The sequence below is a fragment of the Panthera pardus genome, unplaced genomic scaffold (genome assembly GCF_024362965.1).
Source record: "Panthera pardus isolate Hobbes unplaced genomic scaffold, ASM2436296v1 HiC_scaffold_10, whole genome shotgun sequence".
Taxonomy (NCBI): Eukaryota; Metazoa; Chordata; class Mammalia; order Carnivora; family Felidae; genus Panthera; species Panthera pardus.
The window spans coordinates 9,774,319-9,797,535 of NW_026526655.1; the positions used below are offsets into that span (position 1 = coordinate 9,774,319).

General features: G+C 44.7%; 1 protein-coding gene across 1 annotated transcript in view; it reads left to right on the forward strand.

Moving 5' to 3' along the window:
• Positions 1 to 23,217, forward strand: part of DNER (delta/notch like EGF repeat containing) — a 317,214-nt gene that overhangs the window by 167,532 nt on the left and 126,465 nt on the right. The window contains exon 5 of the mRNA XM_019445680.2: positions 674 to 819. Coding sequence (XP_019301225.1) covers positions 674 to 819 — 146 coding nt within the window. The remainder of the gene's footprint in view (positions 1 to 673; positions 820 to 23,217) is intronic.

A 23,217-nucleotide genomic window follows, 5' to 3' on the forward strand; every position in this document is an offset into this window, starting at 1 on the left:
GCAAAATGATGAAGATTCTGGTTTCAAAACTGGTTAGGGATCACTGCTCTTTTTTTTTTTTTTAATTTTTAAAATATTTACTTGTTTCTGAGAGAGAGAGAGACAGAGAGAGCATGAGTGGGGGAGGGGCAAAGAGAGAGAGGGAGACACAGAACTCCAAGCAGGCTCCAGGCTCTGAACTGTCAGCACAGAGCCTGATGCAGGGCTGGAACTCACGAACCGTGAGGTCACGACCTGAGCCGAAGTCGGACGCTTAAGCGACTGAGCCACCCAGGCGCCCCGAGGATCACTACTCTTGACTGGAAGAAGATGAGCTCAGAACAAAGTAGATTGTAAGATGCTAACGTAGGGGTGGAATCGAGAGACCAGGTGGCCCCCAGAGGGGCACGGGCAGGCACAGGACAACAGCATCTAAGGCGATGACTCAGTGCCTGGTACTCCTCTTCCTTGGGCATCAAGTATTTTCCCATGACGCTTGGCCTTTCTTAACAGGCCGGAGGTCTGAATGGCCGCTAGTCACATGCTGTATTTGTTTGCCTAATATTCCATTTTGTTTTGCTTGTCAGACTCAAATGCTGAGTTAAATAAACTCATGGTCTTGTAGAAAGAATGTTGGTAGCGTTTTACTTTACATTTCCTATTGTCCCCTCCTTTTTCTTTTCTTTTTTTCCAGGTTTTGTGAATGATTCCATTACCAAATCTATTGTGGCTTTGCGTTTAACTCTGGTGGTGAAGGCCAGCACCTGCGTGCCGGGGGAGAGCCATGCAAATACCTTGGAGTGTTCAGGAAAAGGAAAGTGCAGCACGAAGCCGTCAGAGGTAAGGGGACGCCTGGTAGCTCTAAAGCCTATATTTACATAAATACGTATATCTATGCTCATATATTGCTACGTATCTATCTATGTGTCTATCAAGAATGACAGGGAGAGACCAAGTGCATTTGCTGAAAGAGTCCCTCAAATTTCTGGTTTTGATTGCACATTGGTATGTAACATATAGATCTTCAATCTCCATATAATTTTTATTTTTTTTTTAAATTTTATTATTTTTTTTAATGTTTATTTTTGAGACAGAGAGAGACAGAGCATGAACGAGGGAGGGTCAGAGAGAGGGAGACACAGAATCTGAAGCAGGCTCCAGGCTCTGAGCTGTCAGCACAGAGCCCGACGCGGGGCTCGAACTCACGGACCGCGAAATCGTGACCTGAGCCGAAGTCGGATGCTTAACCGACTGAGCCACCCAGGCGCCCCTCCACATAATTTTTAAAGTAGTGATAATAAATCTGTGCAGTGCCAGATTTTGCTTGGGTATAAAGTAGAGATTTTATGAGAAGAAATAGCCATCGTATCTGGTAGCAGAATCAAGAGAAACGGAAGACAGGAGAGGTGAGCAGGCTCATTAATTTCCCAGTGATCACAGAATCCCCTCCTTAAACATTGCATTTCTCCAGCGCCTATAGCAGAGTTACAAAAGCAAGAGAAAAGCACGAGAAGGAACAGAGAAGAGGCTGGGACGAGAAGCCTGACGTTACATTTGACCTCTGTGGGCCAGTGTCATCAGTGCTACGGCAGACCTGAGTCCTGCTCTCCTTTTTCTTTAGTGGCTCGGGTCACATGGGCCTGGGGCAGGGGCAGGGGCAGGAGCTGAGTACAGTTCCTCCTCCTTGTTCTTGGGTGATTGACAGGATGTGGGAGGCAGACCCGTAAGGGACTGTGGCCACTGAGACCCACTCCATCACTAGAGAGCTCCATTAAAACAGGTGGACTGCGGTCTTTTGCAGGTGACCTGTGGGCTGTACCCCACGTCCCGGGAGAGGGAGACTCTGCCCTTTACGAGGGGGCCTGTTCCATTAGGGCACATGTGTTCCTCTCACCGCCTGCCTCCTTGCCCGTCTCCCCAGTTCTGCACATTTGCCCACTGGAATTCGTGCCAAGTGAAGTGGGTCCCCCAAGTCCCAAAAGAGCATGATTTGTTTTATTTATTTATTTGTTAATTTCATTTAATTTAAAAACACTTTTTTAACATTTTATCTTATTTTTTGAGAGACAGAGCACGTGCAGGGGAGGGGCAGAGAGAGAGGGAGACACAGAATCCGAAGCAGGCTCCGGGCTCCGAGCGGTCAGCACAGAGCCCGACGCGGGGCTCGAACCCACGGACCGCGAGATCGTGACCTGAGCCGAAGTCGGAGGCTCAACCGACTGAGCCACCCAGGCGCCCTGAGCATGATTTGTTTTAGACCAGTGTTAAGGGCAGCACGGGTAAACTTGGCCCCGTGACGCCTCCCGTGGGAATGCCAGCGCATTCGGTGGTAGCGGTGTGAACTGGGTGAAGGGAGGGGGGGGACCGGCAGGTGGGTGTTGGAAGACACTTTCACGTGTTGCTCGCGTCATCTTGGAGAATCCACGACTTTGATGTCTCGGGTGCGGTATTACACTGGTGTCAATTTCCCGTTTCCTTGTAAGATCGTCCTCCGCAGCAGGCAGAAGGGCCTGAGAAAGTAGTGGGAGCAATAATTTCTGCTAAATGGTTGGAAAGGAACACGAATGTAAACCAAAGCCAAAATGAAATCCCTGGTGGAGGGGATGGTGCCCGGCATGAGTCCAGGAGGCAGAGTGGGATTTCGTTTACAAAGCCAAGCCTGCCCTGCGAATCCCGTTTTCTTCCATCTTGGCCAACTTGGATCATGTTTCTCTTCGTCTCTTTCCTGAGGGGAAGCTCCATTTATCAATTTATTTTTTTTTTAACATGGTTGAAGGTGAAGTTTCAGCTTTAATTTTTTTTTTACATTTTTAAATGTTTATTCATTTTTGACAGAGAGAAAGAGAAAGAGGGAGAGAGAGAGAGAGAGAGAGAGAGAGAGAGAGAGAGAGAGAATGGGCGGGGGAGGGGCAGAGAGAGAGGGAGACACAGAATCTGAAGCAGGCTCCAGGCTCTGAGCCGTCAGCACAGAGCCCGACGTGGGGCTCGAACTCACGGACCGCGAGATCATGACCTGAGCCGAAGTCAGATGCCCAGCCGCCTGAGCCACCCAGGCGCCCCTATCAATTTATTTTACGGGGAAAGTGAAGCAGTAAAGGCTATTGAGAGTTCTTCTGTGACAGTCGACGCTAAGAAGGGGTATAGAACCCGAGAAAAGATGAGGAAGCAGTGGACAGCTTATTTGCTGAAGATGTTCCAGAAGAGATGAAGCGTGAGAGACTGAGGAAAGCCAACCACTCCAGCTGGAAGAGTGTCAGACCTCCCACATGCAAAGAGGAGACACAGCGGTGTTCCCCAAATTCATTCGTACTATTCCCAATGAACGGTTCTGAGGCCTGGTTAGCCCCCAAGAAGACAACAGTAGTGAAAGAGAAATGTCTTCAACGGGGAAGGGAAGGCTGTCCTTGGAAGTTGGGACCGACAGAGAGGTTGTTTCCTTGTGAGCTTTCTCTTATAATGGATGCCCCATCTGGGGAAACTTTTTACCCATAAAGCAGCCACCGTGTTTTCTGAAAACATGCATGTTGCCGGCTTGCAGCCCTCACCTGTAGAACTGATTCACCGAAAAGGCAGCAGAAGCATTTAGCACCTGGCAGGTAACTTGGCCGGCCTTGCCAAAGCGCTTCGTTTTTCCTACAAAAATGGCTCAGAAGCCTTCATGAAGAATCTGTGCTAATTTTAAGTAGCAGGCCATTTCAGGGGAAGTTCGGCTTCCTTATGGGGGCCGGCTCTTTTGAGGGGCTCTGGGTGCCCCCCTCCCCCCTGTGCCCCCACCTCCTGGGTCCACACCAGGTGCTCATAAGGTGTGAGGCCTCTGCTGTTGTCCCTTCTGCCAGAGCCTGCATTTACCTTCAGGGAACTGAAGGAAATTATGGCCAGCCTTCTTACCTGAGCCATTGTAATTATCCCTGGTGACTGTAAGCAAATGACTAGGCTGGAATTACCATATCCATTTATAGACCCACCACATTGTTCTCTTGGAGAGAGCCGTCTGGAAGCCAGTCTCCCCATTCACAGAAAGATGGCCGGAGTGGGAATGGAGAGTTGACTCATCTTTTTTGAATCGACTTGAGTTCCCGTGGCTGTGCGTGTTTGTCTTCGTGACTTAAAACAATGACTGAAGAGTAGTTTGCTGGCCATAGAAGACTGTTGCTGTCAGGTTTCCTTCTTTGTGCTGTTTCCTAAAATTAGAAGCCATGTAGTCTAGTCTTCTACCTAGTGCAAGAATCCACTCCACAGTACAAAACAAAAAAGAGCTCTACTGGATGGTTTAAAGTGATTGTTGCTAATCACTTTTGTGTCTTTATTAGGTCATCCATCACAGTAAGAGCAATTCTGTTCTGTCCATGCCACTCTCATTTAGTAACGGACCTCGTTTCTTTTCTGTCAGATGCGCTTCGGCTGGAGGCCTTTGCACACTCCCAGTTGACGGGTGGTCTGCAATAAAACTGTGGCTCGCGGCTCTTAGATAGCACACCATCCTGGGAAAGTCTTTTTATGTGTTTCCTGTAGGATGGCCAGGAGCTCTCAGTGTTTGAGAACTGCTTTCTTTACAAGGGTTGATTCTGATCTTTTCTTCTCCTTATTAAAAAAAATGACTGTGGTCACTACTTCTTTTTGAACTCTATCACCAAGTTTGGCTGCTGCCGACTTGATAGTTCCCCAATTATTTTAAAGGGGAGTATCAGGGATCTTCGCTGGTGTGGACCTTAAGCCTTCTTCAGATCCAGTCAGGTTCCATGGATCTTGTCTCTCAAGAGCAAGAGTTATGTATTAGGATTATCCAGAGAGACAGAACCAATGGGATATATTATATATGTATGGATGGCATATATGTTCTTATCGTATCATATCATATGTATACGAATTAAGGAGATTTATTTTAAGGAATAAGCTCACTTAGGAATAATCTCATTGTAGCTCCACTCATCGTAGAGTCTTGGTGAATCCAAAATCTGACCAGGGAAGGCCAGTGGGCTGGAGACTCAGGAAGGAGCTGCAGCTCTAAGGCAAGGTGTCTTCTGGTGAAACAGGAAGAGTGGATGTTGGGGATGAAGTCTGTAGGCTGACCATCTGTTGCAGAGTTTTCTCCTGCTTAGGGAAGGAAGGTCAGCCTCTTGTTCTATTCAAGCCTTCAACTGATTAGATGTGGCCCACTCTCGTGCTATGAGGATAAACTTCTTTCCTCAAAGTCCACTGATTTAAATGTAAATCTCATCCAAAGACGCTCTCACAGAAACATCAAGAATAATGTTTGACCAAATATCTAGGTGACATGGCTCAGCCAAGTTGATACATAAAATTCATCATCACAAAATTCTATTTTTTTCTCTCATTCGCTCTTGCCCCCTTTCTGTCCAGTCGTGTTCCTTGTCCACAAGTGAAAGGAGTTGTTTTAAAATTTTAGTTTGCCTAAGATTTGCTTAATATTTGAGGGTCTGACAAAAAAAGTCATATTCTAGGTCCCTCACTCAGGTTAGGATGCCTTTTATTGGGCAGCCAGATGATTCTGATGCAAAAGTAGATTGTGGAACATCATTCTGGAAGCAGGGGTCTCAGGTGCTTATCATTTTCCTGTTCTCACTGATTCCTTAAAGCGAGTATACAACATCTTTTTTATTCAAGGATTTCATTGTTAATAATGTTACGGTCACGTGGAATTAATAGAAAAAAGATAGATGTTGATAGGTGTTATAATGGTTCAATATCTATCTCAAAGTTTTCTTTTTGTTGGCCCTGGCTCTGGTCTGTATTGATAAGTAAATGGTGTCAGGCCTCCATTCTTAGAAGGTTCCTTAGGATTCTCTCTAGCTCTTGCCTTGGGAATGTATCATCCTTAGGCTGTTTGAATTGGATACTGGAGCTGCCTACTCAGACTTTGTTTTGAGTGACAATTGAACTGGCATCATGTCTGGGAGCCATTCCCAATCCCTTCTGGAGCTGTGTCCTAATTCACTCTCCAGATGTGGGCCTGTTCATGAGAAAAGCACTGGCACGTTGGGCTCCTGAAAGTTCCCGACCTTCTGTTACCTCCCCCCCTACTCTTGGAAGTCGAAGGCTCCAACTCCAGGAAGCCTAATCCTTCTATAGCCGAGTTCTTCTGGCTAAGTTTGATATATTGGAAATAATCACTGACCTTAACTGGTTTCTTTGTCCCTGGCTTGATAACACCTGCTGTCCTTGTTCCACAGCCCATGTGGCCTGGGTAGGAGATACTATCCTTCCAGGAGTCTGTCTGCTGTATATCAAACTTTGCACTAAAGTACTTTGCACTAAAGTAAATAAATACCTCTTTATTTTTTTCTGTTTCCAAGGATGTGCCTCTTTATCAGGGTTCCCAGTAAGTTCCCATTTCTGAGGTTTGTTTATTTGAGATCTCATTCCCAGGGCAAGGTGACAAGCCTGCCCTAAGCTGGGTGCATGGACATCCTTTCCAGCTTAAACCTCGGCTCCCTTCACTGTCCATTCATCCCGCTGCTGCTTCCCCTACATCCTCGTGATTTTGCTCATGCTGTTCCCTCCATCTGGAATGTTTATCTGTTGCACCACCCTACCCCAGCCCTCTGCTCCCTGCCCTCCCACCTTGCTAACTATATTTCAGGCTCTGCCCCAAACCTTCTTCCTTCTGGAAGCCATCCCTAACTCCTGCTGCAAACCCCCTCTTTCAAGCCTGGCAACATTTTATTTTTCTTATGAGACACACTGCCTTTGATTTGTGCTTATATTTCTTTATGTGCATTATCATTTGCATGCGTTTCCCTGCAGAGTTATTGCCTGTCTTGTACCTGCTCCTGCCTTAGGCTCTGGGGCGGACACATCTGGTTAGATAAGATGTGGCCTCTGAGGAGGAGTTGGGAGGTTGTGGGGCGGGATGCCGAATGAATCGTGGATTAGAGTGTGGGGTGATGTGTGCCATGGGAGGGACCTGCGGGTACCTTTTGGAGAGAAATATCTGACTCAGTGGTGGGATCGCCGGGAGCTTCCCAGGGGAGGCTCCGATGGTGAGTTCCTTGACATTCGAACCTGTCTGGTTCCTTCTGTATCCACTGGAACAACTTAGCAGGGTGCTTTCTGCATGGGAGATGCTCAAAAACAGCCCGTGAACGGAACAAGTAAACTAAGGAAAAGCACAAAAACATGATGGAAAAATCAAAACTCCGAGTTTTGAGTTAGATACGTAATTTGAATTATATGTTTGGTAACCATTAGGTCACGGGAAAGACACGGTGAATTTGAGTCGGAAAACATTCTGGGATCTGAAGCCCCCAGACGGCGTGACCCAGAACGTCACAGGAACTAACCCTTTAGGGACATTGTGAGCAGCGTTGCCCTTCCTCTCGTTTCAAGAAGAAATAGGTCAGAGTAAACCCAACCGGCCGAGCCTTTGATGACATCGTCCTGTCGGTGGGCACCTGTCAGCAGGCTCCCCTCTGGGTCAGGAAGGAGCGACGGACGCTGCAGAGGGCAGGAGGGGGTGTCCCACGCTTTGTTTCATCGTGTCTCCGAGAGCTAACGTTTCCACTGTCATTAGTGCAAAGCCTAAAGGCCCTAAGGAGGCCTTGCAGAAAGAGGGACGCGGTGGGCGTTTGAGGAAGAAGTGGGGAGGCGGGGAGAGGGTGGACAAGGAAGCCCGCCAAGGAATCCGAGGAAGGGCATTCGCTGTGTCCTCAGCATCCAAATAGCGCCTCGGCAAGCCTGCTGTGGCGCTCCTTTCTCCCGGCTGGGTCGAGTGTGTGGCGGGGTTAGGCCCCCACGGTCTGCCGGCGCTGTGGCGGAATTTCTCCTCTGAGTGGGGCACAGAACCCAGCAAGAAAGGGTCAAGGCAGAGCGGCGGGTGGAAGGCTACTTGATGAAGCCGTTGTAACGTATGGCATCGTATGGCGATCTCCTGATGGCATTACAGAGAAAAGAGACGAATCGATTCTAAGACATTCTTCCAAGGAGGGGGGAGACTTTCTCTTGACTGAGTAAACAGCTTATTGCCAGTGCTCATTAGACATCTTTGAACCGGAGAATAGAGGCTTTGGACTGAATGCCAAAGCGAAGGTGTCTGACATACGTTTAGTTGCTAATGAGGGTTGGGTGATCTGTCCAGCAGATTTTCCTTGCAGACGCTGCATTGCGGACCTCTGAGGGAGAAAGTACTTTTATGGATAATAAAAAAAAGAATAATAATTATTAGACACATATTAAGCACAGAGATCATAAAAGGGAGCGCAGTCCAGCCCAGCTGTCGCCTCGTCAGTGGTAAAGGATAAGCCGCTCTAGAATTTCATTGACTCATGTCTGAATTATAATTCTTGGTACTAATGTAATTAAAAAGCCATCGCTGCCTTTTATGTTATAAAACAGAAGGATGATCCTATCGTTGCCTACATAAGAAACAGGACAATGTACGTCATTCTATTATAACTTAAAGAAATAACTAAATTTGTGTCCCAAAGGATAGATGTTTCATCACATTTCTGTTTGGCATAAGCTTTTTCCAGAAGGTTGAAATGTATCTCTCCCTGACAGCAAACAGTTGTAGAGGCCTTGTTGGTGGCATCCAGATATATCAGGGCAAGGAGTATATCACCGGTGACATTTCCAGGGTCAAAGAATTGAGAGCGGAAGGTGATTTGTAAAGGACTGCACACGTATTTTATTTTTAACACCAGGTAGCAGAGGCCTAAGAGAGATTTACGATTTGTCGGAAGCCAAGAACTAGTTCTCGGGAGGGGCAGGACAATAATGGAGGGACATTGCTGGACGTCTGTCCGGGGCTCCTCCCACTGGGCAGCCCCGCGTCTCCTAGAACATCCAGCATTACCGTGAGCCTTATTGTTCGTGTCGTGTCTCCATGTAAAGGTTCACTGTCCACTACAGAGAAAGCCAGGCATCGCCTGGTTTCAGACTTTCCAAATGATGTGACCTCAGGACCTTTTGGCGAAGCCCCCCGTCAGGTTTAACATATACAGAGATTGTGGGGGGATCTTGTTACAATGCGGATCCTGGCCCTGTGGGTCTGGGGCGGCCCCGAGATGGGATGGCATGCCATCAGAGATCAGACTTCAACATGGGAGGCCAGTGCACTCAAGACCTTTCAGAGAGGCTTGGAAGATTCAGAAACTTCCATTGCATGGTTTAGGGCAAACGCTGTACTAGGGGACTAAGCTCTCGGGGGCTTTCTTATTCTAGAGCAAACTTTGAGAAAATCACAGTACAGGTGAATCAGGTAACTCACGCAGGGAAAGAGAAAGTCCCTACAGGTATGGCATGTGGCCCTTTACACGTTGCCCAGGCACTAGTTTTTGCTTTAGATGCTTCCTCTGCACCGTTTTATTGAGATATTAACATACAACATTGCGTTAGTTTGAGGAGTACAACATAACGACTTGATACAGGTGTATTTTGTAAAACGACCACCACAGTGAGTTTGGTTACCATCCATCACCTCCCTTAGTCACAAAAGTTTTTCTCTCTTGTGATGACAACTTTTAAGATCTACTTTCTTACTGACTTTTGAATGTATGATACATGCTGTACATCTTAGATCCCCAGGAGTTACAAGCTTCTGGTTATAAGATGAATAAGTTCCAGCAGCAGGTTGTTTTTCTTTTTCTTTTTTTTTTTCCAGCCCCTGAGGTTTGCATTCTTTTGGTTACAACTCTTGGTCTTTGCAAAGAGGAGAGAGAGTAATTTCTAACTCTGTATCGGAGACAGATGACTATCATTCTTAGATTTTAATTAAAGACTTTTTAGAACACAGAACTAAGGCTCTGACTAGCACTGTATGCCTGAGAGAAGAAAACCACCACTCTGGAGCCTGGTGGGCATGCTCTCCTCTCCCCTAAAATACTTATCTTCTTGTCCTATTTTACGGTCCGTAAGTCAGCGAGCTGAGCGTGACCTCCCGGAAGGAAGGGGGCCGCTAACTGGCTGTGGCCGCCCACGGAGGGCCTCCCTGTGGGGCGGCACATTGTCACTCCTCTTTAGGAGTTGAAACCATCAGCTCTGCTCGTTTACAACAAAAGGAGTTTATTCCGCTTATCATTTACCTTCCCACGTTTTTGTTCCCTCATCCGTCATGAGCACCACTATGTGTCAGGCACGGAGCTGCACTCTAACACAACAAGGATGAAAGACAGTGCCGGGGTCCCTGCCTTCCCGGTGCTGGAAGTCAGAAAACTGACTTTGGAAATCACTGAACTTGACCCTTACCCCATGCCCAGATCTTCCCCGAAACACCAACCTCCTCACCCTTCCCCAGCTTCTAATTAAATACCTAGCCAGTGCCCATTTGAGGGGGTTGGCACTTCTTCCAGATTTTGAGGGAAAAAACAAAAACAGAACACCCTTTGATTGCTTCCTCACCATGGTTTTCCGTCCGGGGCAGCTGCTCCAGATATAGCTTTCGTATAAATGTCCTCTGCCGCCCTGTAGCCTGAGGAGATCAGAGCTTTAGTTTGATTATGAAATTTGCCCCATTCCTTCTGTGACATCGTCTTAGGTTTTAAGAATCGATTCTGGCTTTGCAGCTTAACCTTCTGAGTTGGGGAGCGTTACGTGGATTCAGAATGAACGTCGTGTGTTAGGGTTTATAGTACAGGACAGCTTTCCCAGACTGAACAGAGACCCCCAGCAGGCTTTGGGCGTGCACCTAATGTCTCCATGGCAGGCACCGTTGGGGGGGGTTTCTCCATGGTGTTAGTGGAGATCTCCTGGTCCTTCTGTCCAAAAATGGCTCCCTGCTGGCCTTCCCTGTGCTTTTTCTTCAGGGATTGGCCCCATTTTCTGCCTGCGCTGAGTTACAGACCCGTTGGACAAATTTTTCCCCTGGATGCAGTGTTTGTGGTTTCATTTACAAAACAGTTTGGCTCAACCTAGCACAGTGGTTTTTGACTTTTTTGGTCTCAGGATTCCTTACAGTCTTAGGAAGTATGGAGGACCCCCAGAGTTTGTTTATTGCATTTTATCTGTTGATATTTATCGCATTAAATTAAAACTGAGGAACTTAAAAATATTATTTCATTTAATTAGTAAACCCATCGTTTCGTGGTAACATAAATTAACACCTTTTAAATAAAAAGTAACTATATTTTCCAAAGCAGAAAAAATTCAGTGAAAAGAGAAGCATTGTTTTCGTTTTTACAAATGTCTTTAATATCTGGCTTAAAAGAAGACGGCTGGATTTTTTTTTTACATTTGTTTTTACATCCAGTCTATTGCAATGTGTTGTTTTGGTTGAAGTGTGTGAAGAAAATTTAGCCTCAACAGATACTTAGTTGGAAAAAGGAGAAGTGTTTTAATAGCAGTTTCAGGTGATTTTGGATATTTTTCTTGAACATAACATTTGACAAGTGGCAAATTCTTAAAGGTTAATTGAATGCAGGAATCCGAAGTCGCATCAATGAACTCTTGTACTGTTAGACATCCATTGATACATCCTGTGTTTTGGATCTTCTACCCATGAATGGTTTTGAGAACTTCACCCATTGGTTACTTGGAAAATACAGCAGTCCTACAGTTTTCAGATGTTGACACATTTCATTATACCACAGCACAAAAATCACATCGGTGATTAATTTCAACTCCAATCTCATCAGGGAAGGCTTGAAGTATTGGAAATCGATCAAGCTCATAATGGAGGATAAAAATTTTCCAAAATTCTAATTTTTCCTTAGAAGTTTGAACTTTATCCCTGATAGCAAAAACTATTGGTTGTTTTACTTGACAGGCTCATTTCATTCGAGAGAAAATATCTGCTGAGTGGCCAAGTTTGAATAGTTACAGTTCATCAGTCATTCTTTCGAGGAAAAAAAGGTGTCCCACGGAAAGTGGGCTAGTTCACGACTCAAACTACTGCACAGGGAGTGTGTTTTCTTGAGGCAACCCCTGGCCTTGGGGGCCCCAGTGCAGCCAGAGGGCCTTATGCACACCTCCCATTTACCATTTTGTTACAGAGACCATCAAAAGGACATGCAGTCAAGGGTTGCGAGTTGATAAAATTTTAACTTTTTACTTCTTCGTCAAGGACATTCTGAGTGCAACTGGCATTTTTCCCCCTGCAAATGCTTGATGGCGGTGAAGAGGCATTGATTGCTGCCACAGAGTTCTGCTTTGATTTGTGTGAAGGCATCAACCTCTCTTCTCACTTTTGTTTTGCATCTTTAGTGCCAATTTCAACAGAGTGAAAAAGACACACGTTTTAATGCTATCGTAAGATAGCGTTGGCCTCATGGAACCTCTCCCCAGAGGTCGGGGGAGTCCCGCCCTGGTCCAGGCCTTGCCTCTGACGTCTCTACTTTCTGCACATTTAACCTATTTTTCTGAACACCTCCAGGCTAGTTTTGAACAGTCAGCTCTTTCTGTCTTTGACCTTGAAAACCACTTTGCAACTTTCGTCTTTCCTCTGAGATGACTCTCTGAATGGCTTCTTTGTAAACAGCTCTGGATCACTTTGCTGAAGGCCAGTTTGACAAGTCCTCATTTTTTGTGTGCCCCTTGACCTTCACCCTCAGGGTCTCAGACCGTTCCCACCCATACCTACGCCCACCTTGAGACCAGCAGCAACCGCCCCCCCCCCCCCCCCCCCCCCCCGGAGTCCCCAAGGCAGAGCCTTGTCCTTGACTTTTTGTCCATTGTTCCATCCTTGCCAGCCTCTGGCAAAGAGCCAAATCAAAAAGAGAGCATTTCTTGAAATCCTGCTTAAAAGATAAAAGCGGGCCATTTACAATTGCAGAAACCTAAACTGGTTAAAACCAACCTTTCTTGTTACAAGCTCTTTAGGTAGTGAACAGTAATGAGGAAATGGAACAGATTGCTTTTCAGAAAATCAGCCTATTTCGCTGGGAGAAGAGCCAGGAATTTGCTCCTGGATCTTGCCACGAGGAGGGCAAGGACAGCGCTAGCATGGAGAGGAAGCCGGATTATAGGGAGCACGGAAGAGCTTGGGTAAGCAGTGTGCCTTGCCTTTTTGCTTAAGCTTGGCACTGACCAGAGGGAGAGAGCGTGATGCTACTCCCAAGCGGGAAACTGAGTCAAAAGGAAGATTTTTGCTTCTAGACCTAAGGACGCATCGCATTGATGTAGGCCAGAGCAAGAGACGGGCTGATGAGGCAGCGTGGTCGGTGGGGTATAATTAATGGATGAAGTTCCTGGAGGGGATAGTATCAGGAGAGGTGCAGGAGGGCTTTCGACAAGGGGAGGAAAGCTCCCGTCTCCGAGGCAAGTGATGTCAGGCGCAAGCAGTGAGAGAACTCTTAAAAGTCATGTTTTTATTGAGGCGAAATTCTTCTAGTAGAGAATTAACCATTGGAAGGTGAACAGTTCAGTGGCATTTCGTACATTCGCAGTGATGTGCGACCAGCATTTGTGAAAGCTGAAAGGAGAATAGGGTCACCTGTGTCCAGGGGTTTTAAAATGGAGTCAGGAGGCCCTGAAGGAGGTGGGCCTCGTGCACGTCCTCACCGGTGGAACCGGGAGCTTTTGACCTGGGCCAAACTGCAAATGTCCCAAGGACTGGACCTGAACACCTGAAGCCTGCTGCGGGAGAAGATTTCACTTAGCGATGGCCTTAGTAACCACTTACATTCAGTTAAGATTAGCAACATCCATCAACGTTCTTTGTAAACAACATGTACAGGCTTTCCCTTTTGTCTTTAATGTTTGTTTATTTTTGAGACAGAGACAGAGCATGAATGGGGGAGGGTCAGAGAGAGAGGGAGACACAGAATCTGAAACAGGCTCCAGGCTCTGAGCTGTCAGCACAGAGCCGGACACGGGGCTCGAACTCCCAGGCTCTGAGCTGTCAGCACGGACACGGGGCTCGAACTCACGGACCGCAAGGTCATGACCTGAGCCGAAGTCGGACGCTTAACCTACCGAGCCACCCAGGCGTCCCCCCTTTTGTCTTTAAAAACCCTTGACTTTTGTTCCCTTAGTGGCGGGTGCAGTTTGGATTGCGGCCGGAATCTGGGCTCCCCGAACTGCAATTCTGAGAGCCCGAAGAAAAGTTTTTGTTTTATTTTAGCTCTGCCTCTTTTCTCGGTTGACACACCCTTATCTAGTTTCAGGGCATTTTCATCACCCCAAAAGGAAACGCTGTACCCATTAGGCAGTCACTCCCCACTCCTTCCGCCTGCCCTTGCTGACAACCAACCTGGATTCTCTCTCTATGGGTTTACCTGTTCTTGAGATTTCATAGAAGTGGAATCATACAGTATGACCTTTTAGGATGACCTTCTTGCTCTTGGTGTGTTTTCCAGCTCACCCATGCCATAGCCTGTACGAGTTCTTACTTTACACTGTTGAATAATATTCCATTGTATGGCCATGCCACGAGTTGACTACCCATTTACCATTGATGGAAATTTGGATTGTTTTTCAGTTTTGGGCTATTGTGATAGTGCAGCTATGAACGTGGGTGCCCAAGTATTGTGTTTGAGTCCCTGTTTTCAGTTCTTTTGAGTGTATAGCTGAGGAGTAGAATCGCTGGGTTGTATGGTAATTCTGATCAAGGCAGGGTTGGGCGCAGGATATCTGCTCAATCCCAGGTTATCCTTTGCCACCTCGGTTTATTTCTAGGGAATATATGGTAGAGAGGTTTAGAGCAGATGGTCCCCTAATACTGCCTTGACTGGAAGCTGGCCAGGAACCTCTCACCTCTGTGACAAAGGGGCAAGACAGGCATCACCCCCCAGCTGTCACACCGTCATGAGCCATCCTATGGGTTTCTTCCTGCAGACTGTCTTTTCCTTGTCCTCCAGGAATAACCCCCAAGAAACTTGGCCCAAACCTGAATGTCTGTTACTCATCAGCAGCAGTGAACTCATCCCGTACTCAACTTCCTTTCACGTAATGGGCATTGGAGGCTAAGATCAGCATTTAATTGAGCCATAAGCATTGGTCTTCCCCAGGTTCACACTGGAGGAGAATTTCCAGTTTAATAGTTCTGCAGTTACAAAGGATACTTCCAAGTCAATAAGGGGCAGAGGCGCTGGCTTCAGAGGGAATGAGAAAGCTCTCCCTGGAACCCAGCAGGTGCTCAGTGATGGATACACAGAGGGAGGCTACCGCAGGCCCCCAAGGGCCATTGCTGTGAAGGCAAGGACCCTCCTCTATATGACTTTAGGTGGTTTCCACACGATTCTGGCCTGAAAATTCAAGCCGTGTCTTAACCTTAGACAGAGCTGACTATGTGATATGTGCACGGGGATCTCATTTAGGGCTTGAGGGTGGCGGGAAGGGCGCAGAGAGTGCTGGTGTGACAGTCTTCCAGGAGTCCGCAGAGGTCATAGCAAATGTGGAATGTTTCAGCATTTTCCAGAATATAAAGGTCATTAATTATGTAGGACATCAGAACCGTCGTTTATACATCTCGTTTTTGCAGTCCACAACATTCTGGCAGGAAAGGGCAGGAAGAAGAAGCACATGAACACAGAAAATACTGGTGGCAGCTTACACAGTGCCATTTATCCATTCCATAAATAATTATGCGTGTGTGTCTAGATGTATATCTATGGAAAAACTTAAAAAGTTTCACTTTTTCTCTCTTTATTTTATCTCTACATTGTAGTTTAATAGCTGCTCTCCTCCTAACTTTAGTAAGATGATTTTGGTCTTTCTTTCCTACTTGCTTTTTTCATTTCTTCACATGCTTTCTTCATCACATTTTATTTACCTGTATCCATTTTCTTTAAAACTACCTGGTCTCGATTTAATTTGGTATATACTGAAGAGCTGGTGAGCAAAGTACAATAGGTAATCACCACCCAATAGTGCCAGTAACAAAGAGTCAAACAGAGCCATTACAAATCAAGCAAATTAACACAAGGGACATTAAAGGTCAGTGGAGACTGAAATATAACAGCAGTTGAAGTGGGGAGGAAGCCACCTGCTGAGGAAGTTTTGTAAGGGTCTGGTAGGGAAAGAGAGCCTACAACAAGATGAGTGGCAAATGCCACGGTTGGTTTGAACTTGGATTCAGTGAAGGGCAAGGCTGCCCCACAGGCCAAGGTCACAGACTGTGGGAACTCACAGTGTAATGTGATCACTTTTCTTCAAGTCGGAATTATCTTCATTGATGTTTCAACCAAAGCTTGCTGCTCTATTTTGGGGGTTTCTTTACACATGGAAGATTTGGGGGATTACAAAAAAAACGGTACCATGTTGTGATAGGTAACATCGGAAGCAGCTGCCAGATTTGACTTTTGCCTGCAGGGCTTTTTCAGGTTGCTAAACTAAGTACAAATGTTAAGTATGAGCTTCCATATTTAGATTAGTACAATATTATACGTTCCATTTTCTACTGAAAGAACAATTCATTTTGCAATTAATCAGATAGACTCCATTAAATTCAGCTTGGTTGAAATTCACAGGATGGAGACGTGAGTTGCATTGCTGTGTCCTGATAGAAAGGATCTTCCGCTCACCACAGCCCTGTGATGTGGACATTTTCTTCACCCAAATTATTGGATGTGGATATAGAGACTCTCGGGCATTAACTTACATGATTTCAGGAAAAGCTGAAATTTAGGAATTTTATAGTACTTCCAAAGACACTAACATTTAGCTTTGTTTAGAACGGTAAGGAGCACATGAAGGCATTATTTTTGTCATCTAGCTGGAGAGAGAATTCAAGGCTACAGCAAATACCCACGTGTTTAAAGAGAGCGGTTCCTGTATTGGGTCCAGACGATGTCAGTGTGGACTTGCACGCTTGTACAGACCATTCTGATGACGTATGAGGCTTTGTGGCTCTGTGGCAGCCAGTAGACATGGAGGCAGATCAGGGGGGTCAAGGTCCGACCCTGCTACTCCCTGATGTTGAGTCACTTAATCCCTCCAGAGCCTTCTAGTCACAATGATGTGCAACTGGCACCTGTGAAGCACCTGCGAAGCTGAAATTAAATGGTCATTTGTGTCCAGGGGTTTTCACATGGAGCCGGGAGGCCATTAAGGAGATGGGCCTTATCCCAATGATGGGGATGATGACAAGGCCCGTGTCACAGGGCTGAGACACAAACAAGACCTGGCATTAGCACACATCCATATAGGAGCTGGAAGATGTCCTAATGGAAGGTGAAATGAGATCATTTATGTGGAAGCATTTTGTAAAGTTCTTTACAAATAAAAGGTGGCACATACAATATGCAAACCAATGAAAATGCCCTTCGTTGCCTCCCATCAGCAGCCATTTTCCTGTGGCCCTTGCTGCCCTTGGCGCTCCAACCCTATTATCCTTGGAAGTTTCTGCTTCCACTCAGCCTGTTTTGAACTACCCAGGAACACTTCTGGCCTGCACAACAGGTTTTAGTTCACTTTAGTGGAAGTCATTTGGGGCTAGGCTCACGTTTAATTTCCTTCTCAGGGATCCAATTCTAAAGGATAATTGTTGGGACAAAGTTGATGCTAGAATTTCTGAATCCAAAGTCCCTAGCATATGCTTTATACATTATCGTTTTTGTTTTGTTTTGTTTTGAAAACCGGTGCTATGGACAAATAAATGTTGGTGCAGTTGGCCGCAGAAATGGGCAATTGGCAGTTTGTTACTTTTTTCCCATTGTTTTGAAGTGCTGCTTATTACTTAAATTTTTTTTTTTTCAAATTTGTATTTAAATTCTAGCTAGGTAACATATAGTGTAACATTGGTTTCAGGGGTAGAATTTAGTGACTCTTCACTGTAGCTGAATGTATTTTTAATTTTGCAGTTAAAAACTAAAGCTGTTGACAAATACCAATTTTCGCCAGAAATGCTCATGAATATGTAATTGCTCCCCAAGGAGAACCTTGCCAAAAGGGTCTTCTAAAAAATAAGCAAAACCATGGTTATCAGCCAGCAGTAGTCGGAAGAAATAGATTTATTTTTAATTTTTTCTTTTGGAGGTCTTTACTTTTGAACTGAAGGTTCTTTATTTTTTTTTAAATGTTTTTAAAAAATAAAAGTAACTTGACACTGGTTTCATCTCGTTGCCCATGCTGCTGGACAGAAGGCCGTGGTCTGGGGGTGCTGCGCTGGTGTAAGATCCAAGGCTACCTAGGGAGGTCTTTTCCTCTCCAATTCCCTTGACACACCATTCTGGAGGGATGCCTGCAATCCTGTTATTTGAGCTTGATTCCTGTGTAATAAAGGCATGATTTCCTATTTAAATGCAAATGTGCCTAAAATCGTATCAAGCTAAGGTTTTATCTATCATTAAAACTGAGTAACTTAGTTTAGTAAGGGGTTGGTTTTAGTAGGTGTGAGAATAGTAGATAATTCTAGGTGTTGGATATGAGAACAGGGAGCTAGGTTTGGGGAGGTGAGATTTGTCAGCAAATCTGAGCCCTGTGTTTGATTTTCATTTCTCCCCAGCTCTTAGACACAGGGAAGGCTGGTGGTATCTGAGCCAGTCATCTGAGACAGATGTTATGTTAAATAAACTGATCCGATGTCATAAATGACTTGGAGCCTTATTCCATAGCAAAAGCTCATTTATGCATCCCTCAGAGAAGACAGGAATTTGGGCCAGCTGATAGGACTTTTTTTTTCTTTCCAACATGAGCATCTAAAAATTATAATTTGAAAACATTAGTTGAGATTGATTCCCATACTGAGGACTGTCCTCTGTGGTAGCCAGAGGACAAGGCGTATCGCCCTGTGTCAGAGCCCTATTCACATGAAAGAGGAAATGAACTTAATGTTTTTTTTTCCAGCACTTACATGGATCTGTGTTTAGCCCAGGGACTTCCACCTCCACATCCCCGTGACATGACATTTCATCATCCCCGTCTGATAATGGGGGGATGGAGGCTTTGGGGAATTAACTGTGCATTTTCTTTTTTTCTGAAGAAAGAACTTCAAACCAATATCCTGTTCTAAGAATCCTACATGAATCATGCCAGCATCAAAATGGTTAAAATATGATACATTAACCAAGAAAGTTTGAAAGGAAGATATGAGCAGTGTTAATGTTCCTATACTCAAAATTTGTATGCAGACTTTTCTTTCTTACTCAGAATTGGAGGATTAAATTATTACATGGAAGAGATTATTTCATGTTAATATTACAGATTAATAAAAATAATTTGAAAGCAAGCAAGATTCATCCTGCTTGTGAACTTAACTAATTCTTTTGCCACCCTGAGTTAGATATTTTGATGAGTTTCTTCTGGAAATTATTAGAATGATTCTTTTCTAATTATCTTGGAGAAACACATTTATTAGATATAACCTGCCTTTTTTCTCAGTATTAAAATGATGAAAGCAACAAATGTTTAATGAGATAAGATTTAATTAAAATGAATGATAGGACCTTCCCATCTTTGCTGGTTTCACTTCAATTTGTGTGCCTTTAAATTCAATAAAGTGAGAAATGCATTTGTTAAATCAGGGACTCTACGTAAAATCTTTCACAATAAAATGAAAAGATAGTTGTCGGGTTTTTGTTTTTTTTTTCCTTTCCGAATACCGAGGAAATGTTTTTAGTCAAATTCCATGGTATCGGGGACAGAACTTTTGGAATTTAGGGTATGATACTTAATATTCAAGATTTACATGTTCTTTCCTTTCTTCCTTTCTCACTCCCTCCCTCCCTCCCTCCCTCCCTTCCTTTCCCTCCCTTCCTTCCTTTCTTTCTTTCTTTCTTTCTTTCTTTCTTTCTTTCTTTCTTTCTTTCTTATGAAATTTGTTGTCAAATTGGTTTTCATGTAACACCCAGTGTAGATCCCAACAGGTGCCCTCCTCAAGCCCATCACCCACTTTCCCCTCCCTCCCACCCCCATCAACCCTCAGTTTATTCTCAGTTTTTAAGAGTCTCTTATGGTTTGCCTCCCTCCCTCTCTAACATTTTTTTCCCTTCCCCTCCCCCATGGTCTTCTGTTAAGTTTCTCAGGATCTGCATAAGAATGAAAACATATGGTATCTGTCTTTCTCTGTATGACTTATTTCACTTAGCATCACACTCTCCAGTTCCATTCACGTTCCTGCAAAAGGCCATATTTCATTCTTTCTCAGTGCCACGTAGTATTCCATTGTGTACATAAACCACAACTTCTTTATTCATTCATCAGTTGATGGACATTTAGGCTCTTTCCGTAATTTGGCTATCGTTGAAAGTGCTGCTTATAAACATTGGGGTACAAGTGCTCCTATGCATCAGCACTCCTGGATCCCTTGGGTAAATTCCTAGCAGTGCTATTGCTGGGTCATAGGGTAGATCTATTTTTAATTTTCTGAGGAACCTCCACATTGCTTTCCAGAGTGGCTGCACCAATTTGCATTCCCACCAACAGTGCAAGAGGGTTCCCATTTCTCCACATCCTCTCCAGCATCTATAGTCTCCTGATTTGTTCATTTTAACCACTCTGACTACATGTACATGTTCTTATTTCAATAGGAGAGCAGGGGGCTGAACAATCGCTTTCACCTTCCACAAGGAAGGCTGAACTGATGCTTTATATCAGCTCTGCTGTGTTTTGCTTACTTGTTCAACATCTCTCTCTTGGATTGGGTTTGAGCCTATCCACAAGAATACATAAACTACTAAACAACTTTATAGAGGAGGAACACAGATGTGAGGATGGAGGCAAAGAAGAATTACAGGTCCCCTAAGAAAATAAAGCTAGGCTAGTCGTCCATGTACAGGGGAAGACCCGCGTACTGCTAAAGATTAGAACTGGGGCACACACGTATTTGTTAGCCATGGCCCATGAATGTAATCCACCACATATGTGAAGGGCCCAACGGGAAGGAAGAGAAACAGGGAAACAGAAGGATAAAGAGAGAAGAAGAAAGAAGGTTAAGAACCACACATCAGAGAGTATCCGACAGGAGCCCTGTCATTAAGGTGAATGTCACACAGGTGGACTATCTCCCCATCTCTGGACTTTGAGCGTCAGATGGTGACAAGGGTCTTGAGCCCTCCATGGCTCATCCCCAAAAGGACAAAAGCTGCCACTCAGGACCGACCTAAGGATAGACCCAGAGCAGTTGGAGTGTTTGAAACAGTCAGGACAGGGAACCAGGGTTTTCTCTGTACGGGAGCAGGTGTTGCACCTTTTACCTGGGCCGGATACAGGCAGCTCCTGTGTGGTCACCACATCCATTTGAGCACTTGACCTTCCCAAGACTTGTGAATGGTCAGTGTGATCTTAACGGGAAAAAAGAGACTGGGTGTTTTGATGATCTTACCTAAGCCTGATTTCTTCCTTCCTCCCTCCCTTTGAACATCTTGTAGTTTCTGCTTTGAGTAATGTTTATTTTTGAAAACGTTTTTTTTTTTTCTTTCTGAAATTAAAAAAAAAAAATTACATCCAGGTTAGTTACCATATAGAGCAATAATGATTTCAGGAGTAGAGTCCAGTGATTTGTCCCCTACATATAACACCCTGTGCTCATCCCAGCAAGTGTCCTCCTTAATTAATGTCCCTTGCCCATTTAGCCCATCCTCCACCCAGAACCCCCCCATCAACCTTCAGTTCTCTGTATTTAAGAATCTCTTATAGTTTGTCCCCCTCCCTGTTTTTATATTATTTTTGGTTCCCTTCCCTTATGTTCATCTGTTTTGTATTTTAAATTCCACATATGGGTGAAGCCATATGACATTTGTCTTTCTCTAATTTTGCTTAGCATAATACACTCTAGTTCCATCCACATTGTTGCAAATGGCAAGATTTCATTCCGCATACATCTTCTTTATCCAGTCATCCATCGATGGACATTTGGGCTCTTTCCATACTTGGCTATTGTTGATAGTGCTGCTATAAACATGGGGGTGCATGTGTCCCTTCGAAACAGCACACCTGTATCCTTTGGATAAATACCTAGTATTGCAATTGCCAGGTCGTAGGGTAGTTCTATTTTTAGTTTCTTGAGGAACTTTCATTCTGTTTTCCAGAATGGCTGCACCAGTTTGCATTCCCACCAGCAGTACAAAAGAGATCCCCTTTCTCCGCATCCTCACCAACATCTGTTGTTGCCTGAGTTGTTAATTTTAGCCATTCTGACAGGTGTGAGATGGTACCTTATTGTGGTTTTGATTTGTATTTTCCTGATAAGGAGTGATGTTGAGCATCTTTTCATGTGTCTGTTGACCATCCGGATGTCTTCTTTGGAAAAGTGTCTATTCATGTCTTTTGCCCATTTCCTCAATGGATTATTTGTTTTCGAGTGCTGAGTTTGATAAGTTCTTTATAGATTTTGGATACTAACCCTTTATCTGATACGTCATTCGGAAATATCTTCTCCCATTCCATTGGTTGCCTTTTAGTTTTGCTGATTATTTCCTTTGCCATGCAGAAGCTTTTTATCTTGATGAGGTCCCAATAGTTCATTTTTGCTTTTCTTTCCCTTGCCTCTGGAGACATGTTGAGTAAGAAGTTGCTGTGGCTGAGGTCAAAGAGGTTTTGCCTGCCTAAGCCTGATTTCTAATCTCTGCTTATATCAAATCTCACTTGTGATTTTATTTGATTTTCATTACCTCAGACAGGAACAGGGAAGAGGGACAAGTCAACTACTTATTCATCCTGTTTTACGGATACAGTTAATTTTATTTGCAAGTCTTAGACTTCTCAGTTTTTAGAACCGGGAGATCGTAGATTTCTGTTGTCTAAGCCACCCAGTCTGTGGCCCTTTGTTAGGGCAGCCCTGGCACATTCATGCCGTGAGAGTAGGAAAGAAACCCATGAGGTGGTTGTCAGCACCCCAGGGTGGCATGAAATCACCTGCAGGAAGATAGTGGCAGTGAGGATTTGTGGCCTCATGGGACTGCAACCAAGGTGCATCAGATCTAAGATTTCAAGAGGCCTTGGGGGTCGTCCCCTTCAAATTCCCACCTGGTGCATAGATGCTTCCGTCATCCCCCTTTTCAGAATGGTGTTTGATCCTCGCCCCTCATACTTTGTAACTCGATTCCTTGCATTTATGAATATCTTAAATTGTAAGAATGTCTTTGCAGTGAGACCGAATCTGCCTCCCGTGGCCTCTGAGGGGCTGTGTGACCTTGAGCAAACTACTTACATTTTCTGAACTGTTTCTTATTGGTGAAATAGAAAAATTATTCTGATCTTACAAGACTGTTGGGAGGATTAAGTGGCTCTTCAGCATATGGTTCTTGGCATATAGTGGGGTCTTTTTTTCAATAGATGGTTGTTGGGTACCCTGCCCTGTCTCCATCGGCTTCCTATCTGCAGAAGTTACCACTGGTTGAACATCTTTGCTTTACATTTAAAAATGTAACTCAAAGTGGGTTTTCCATCTGAGGTAGCTTGAGGAAG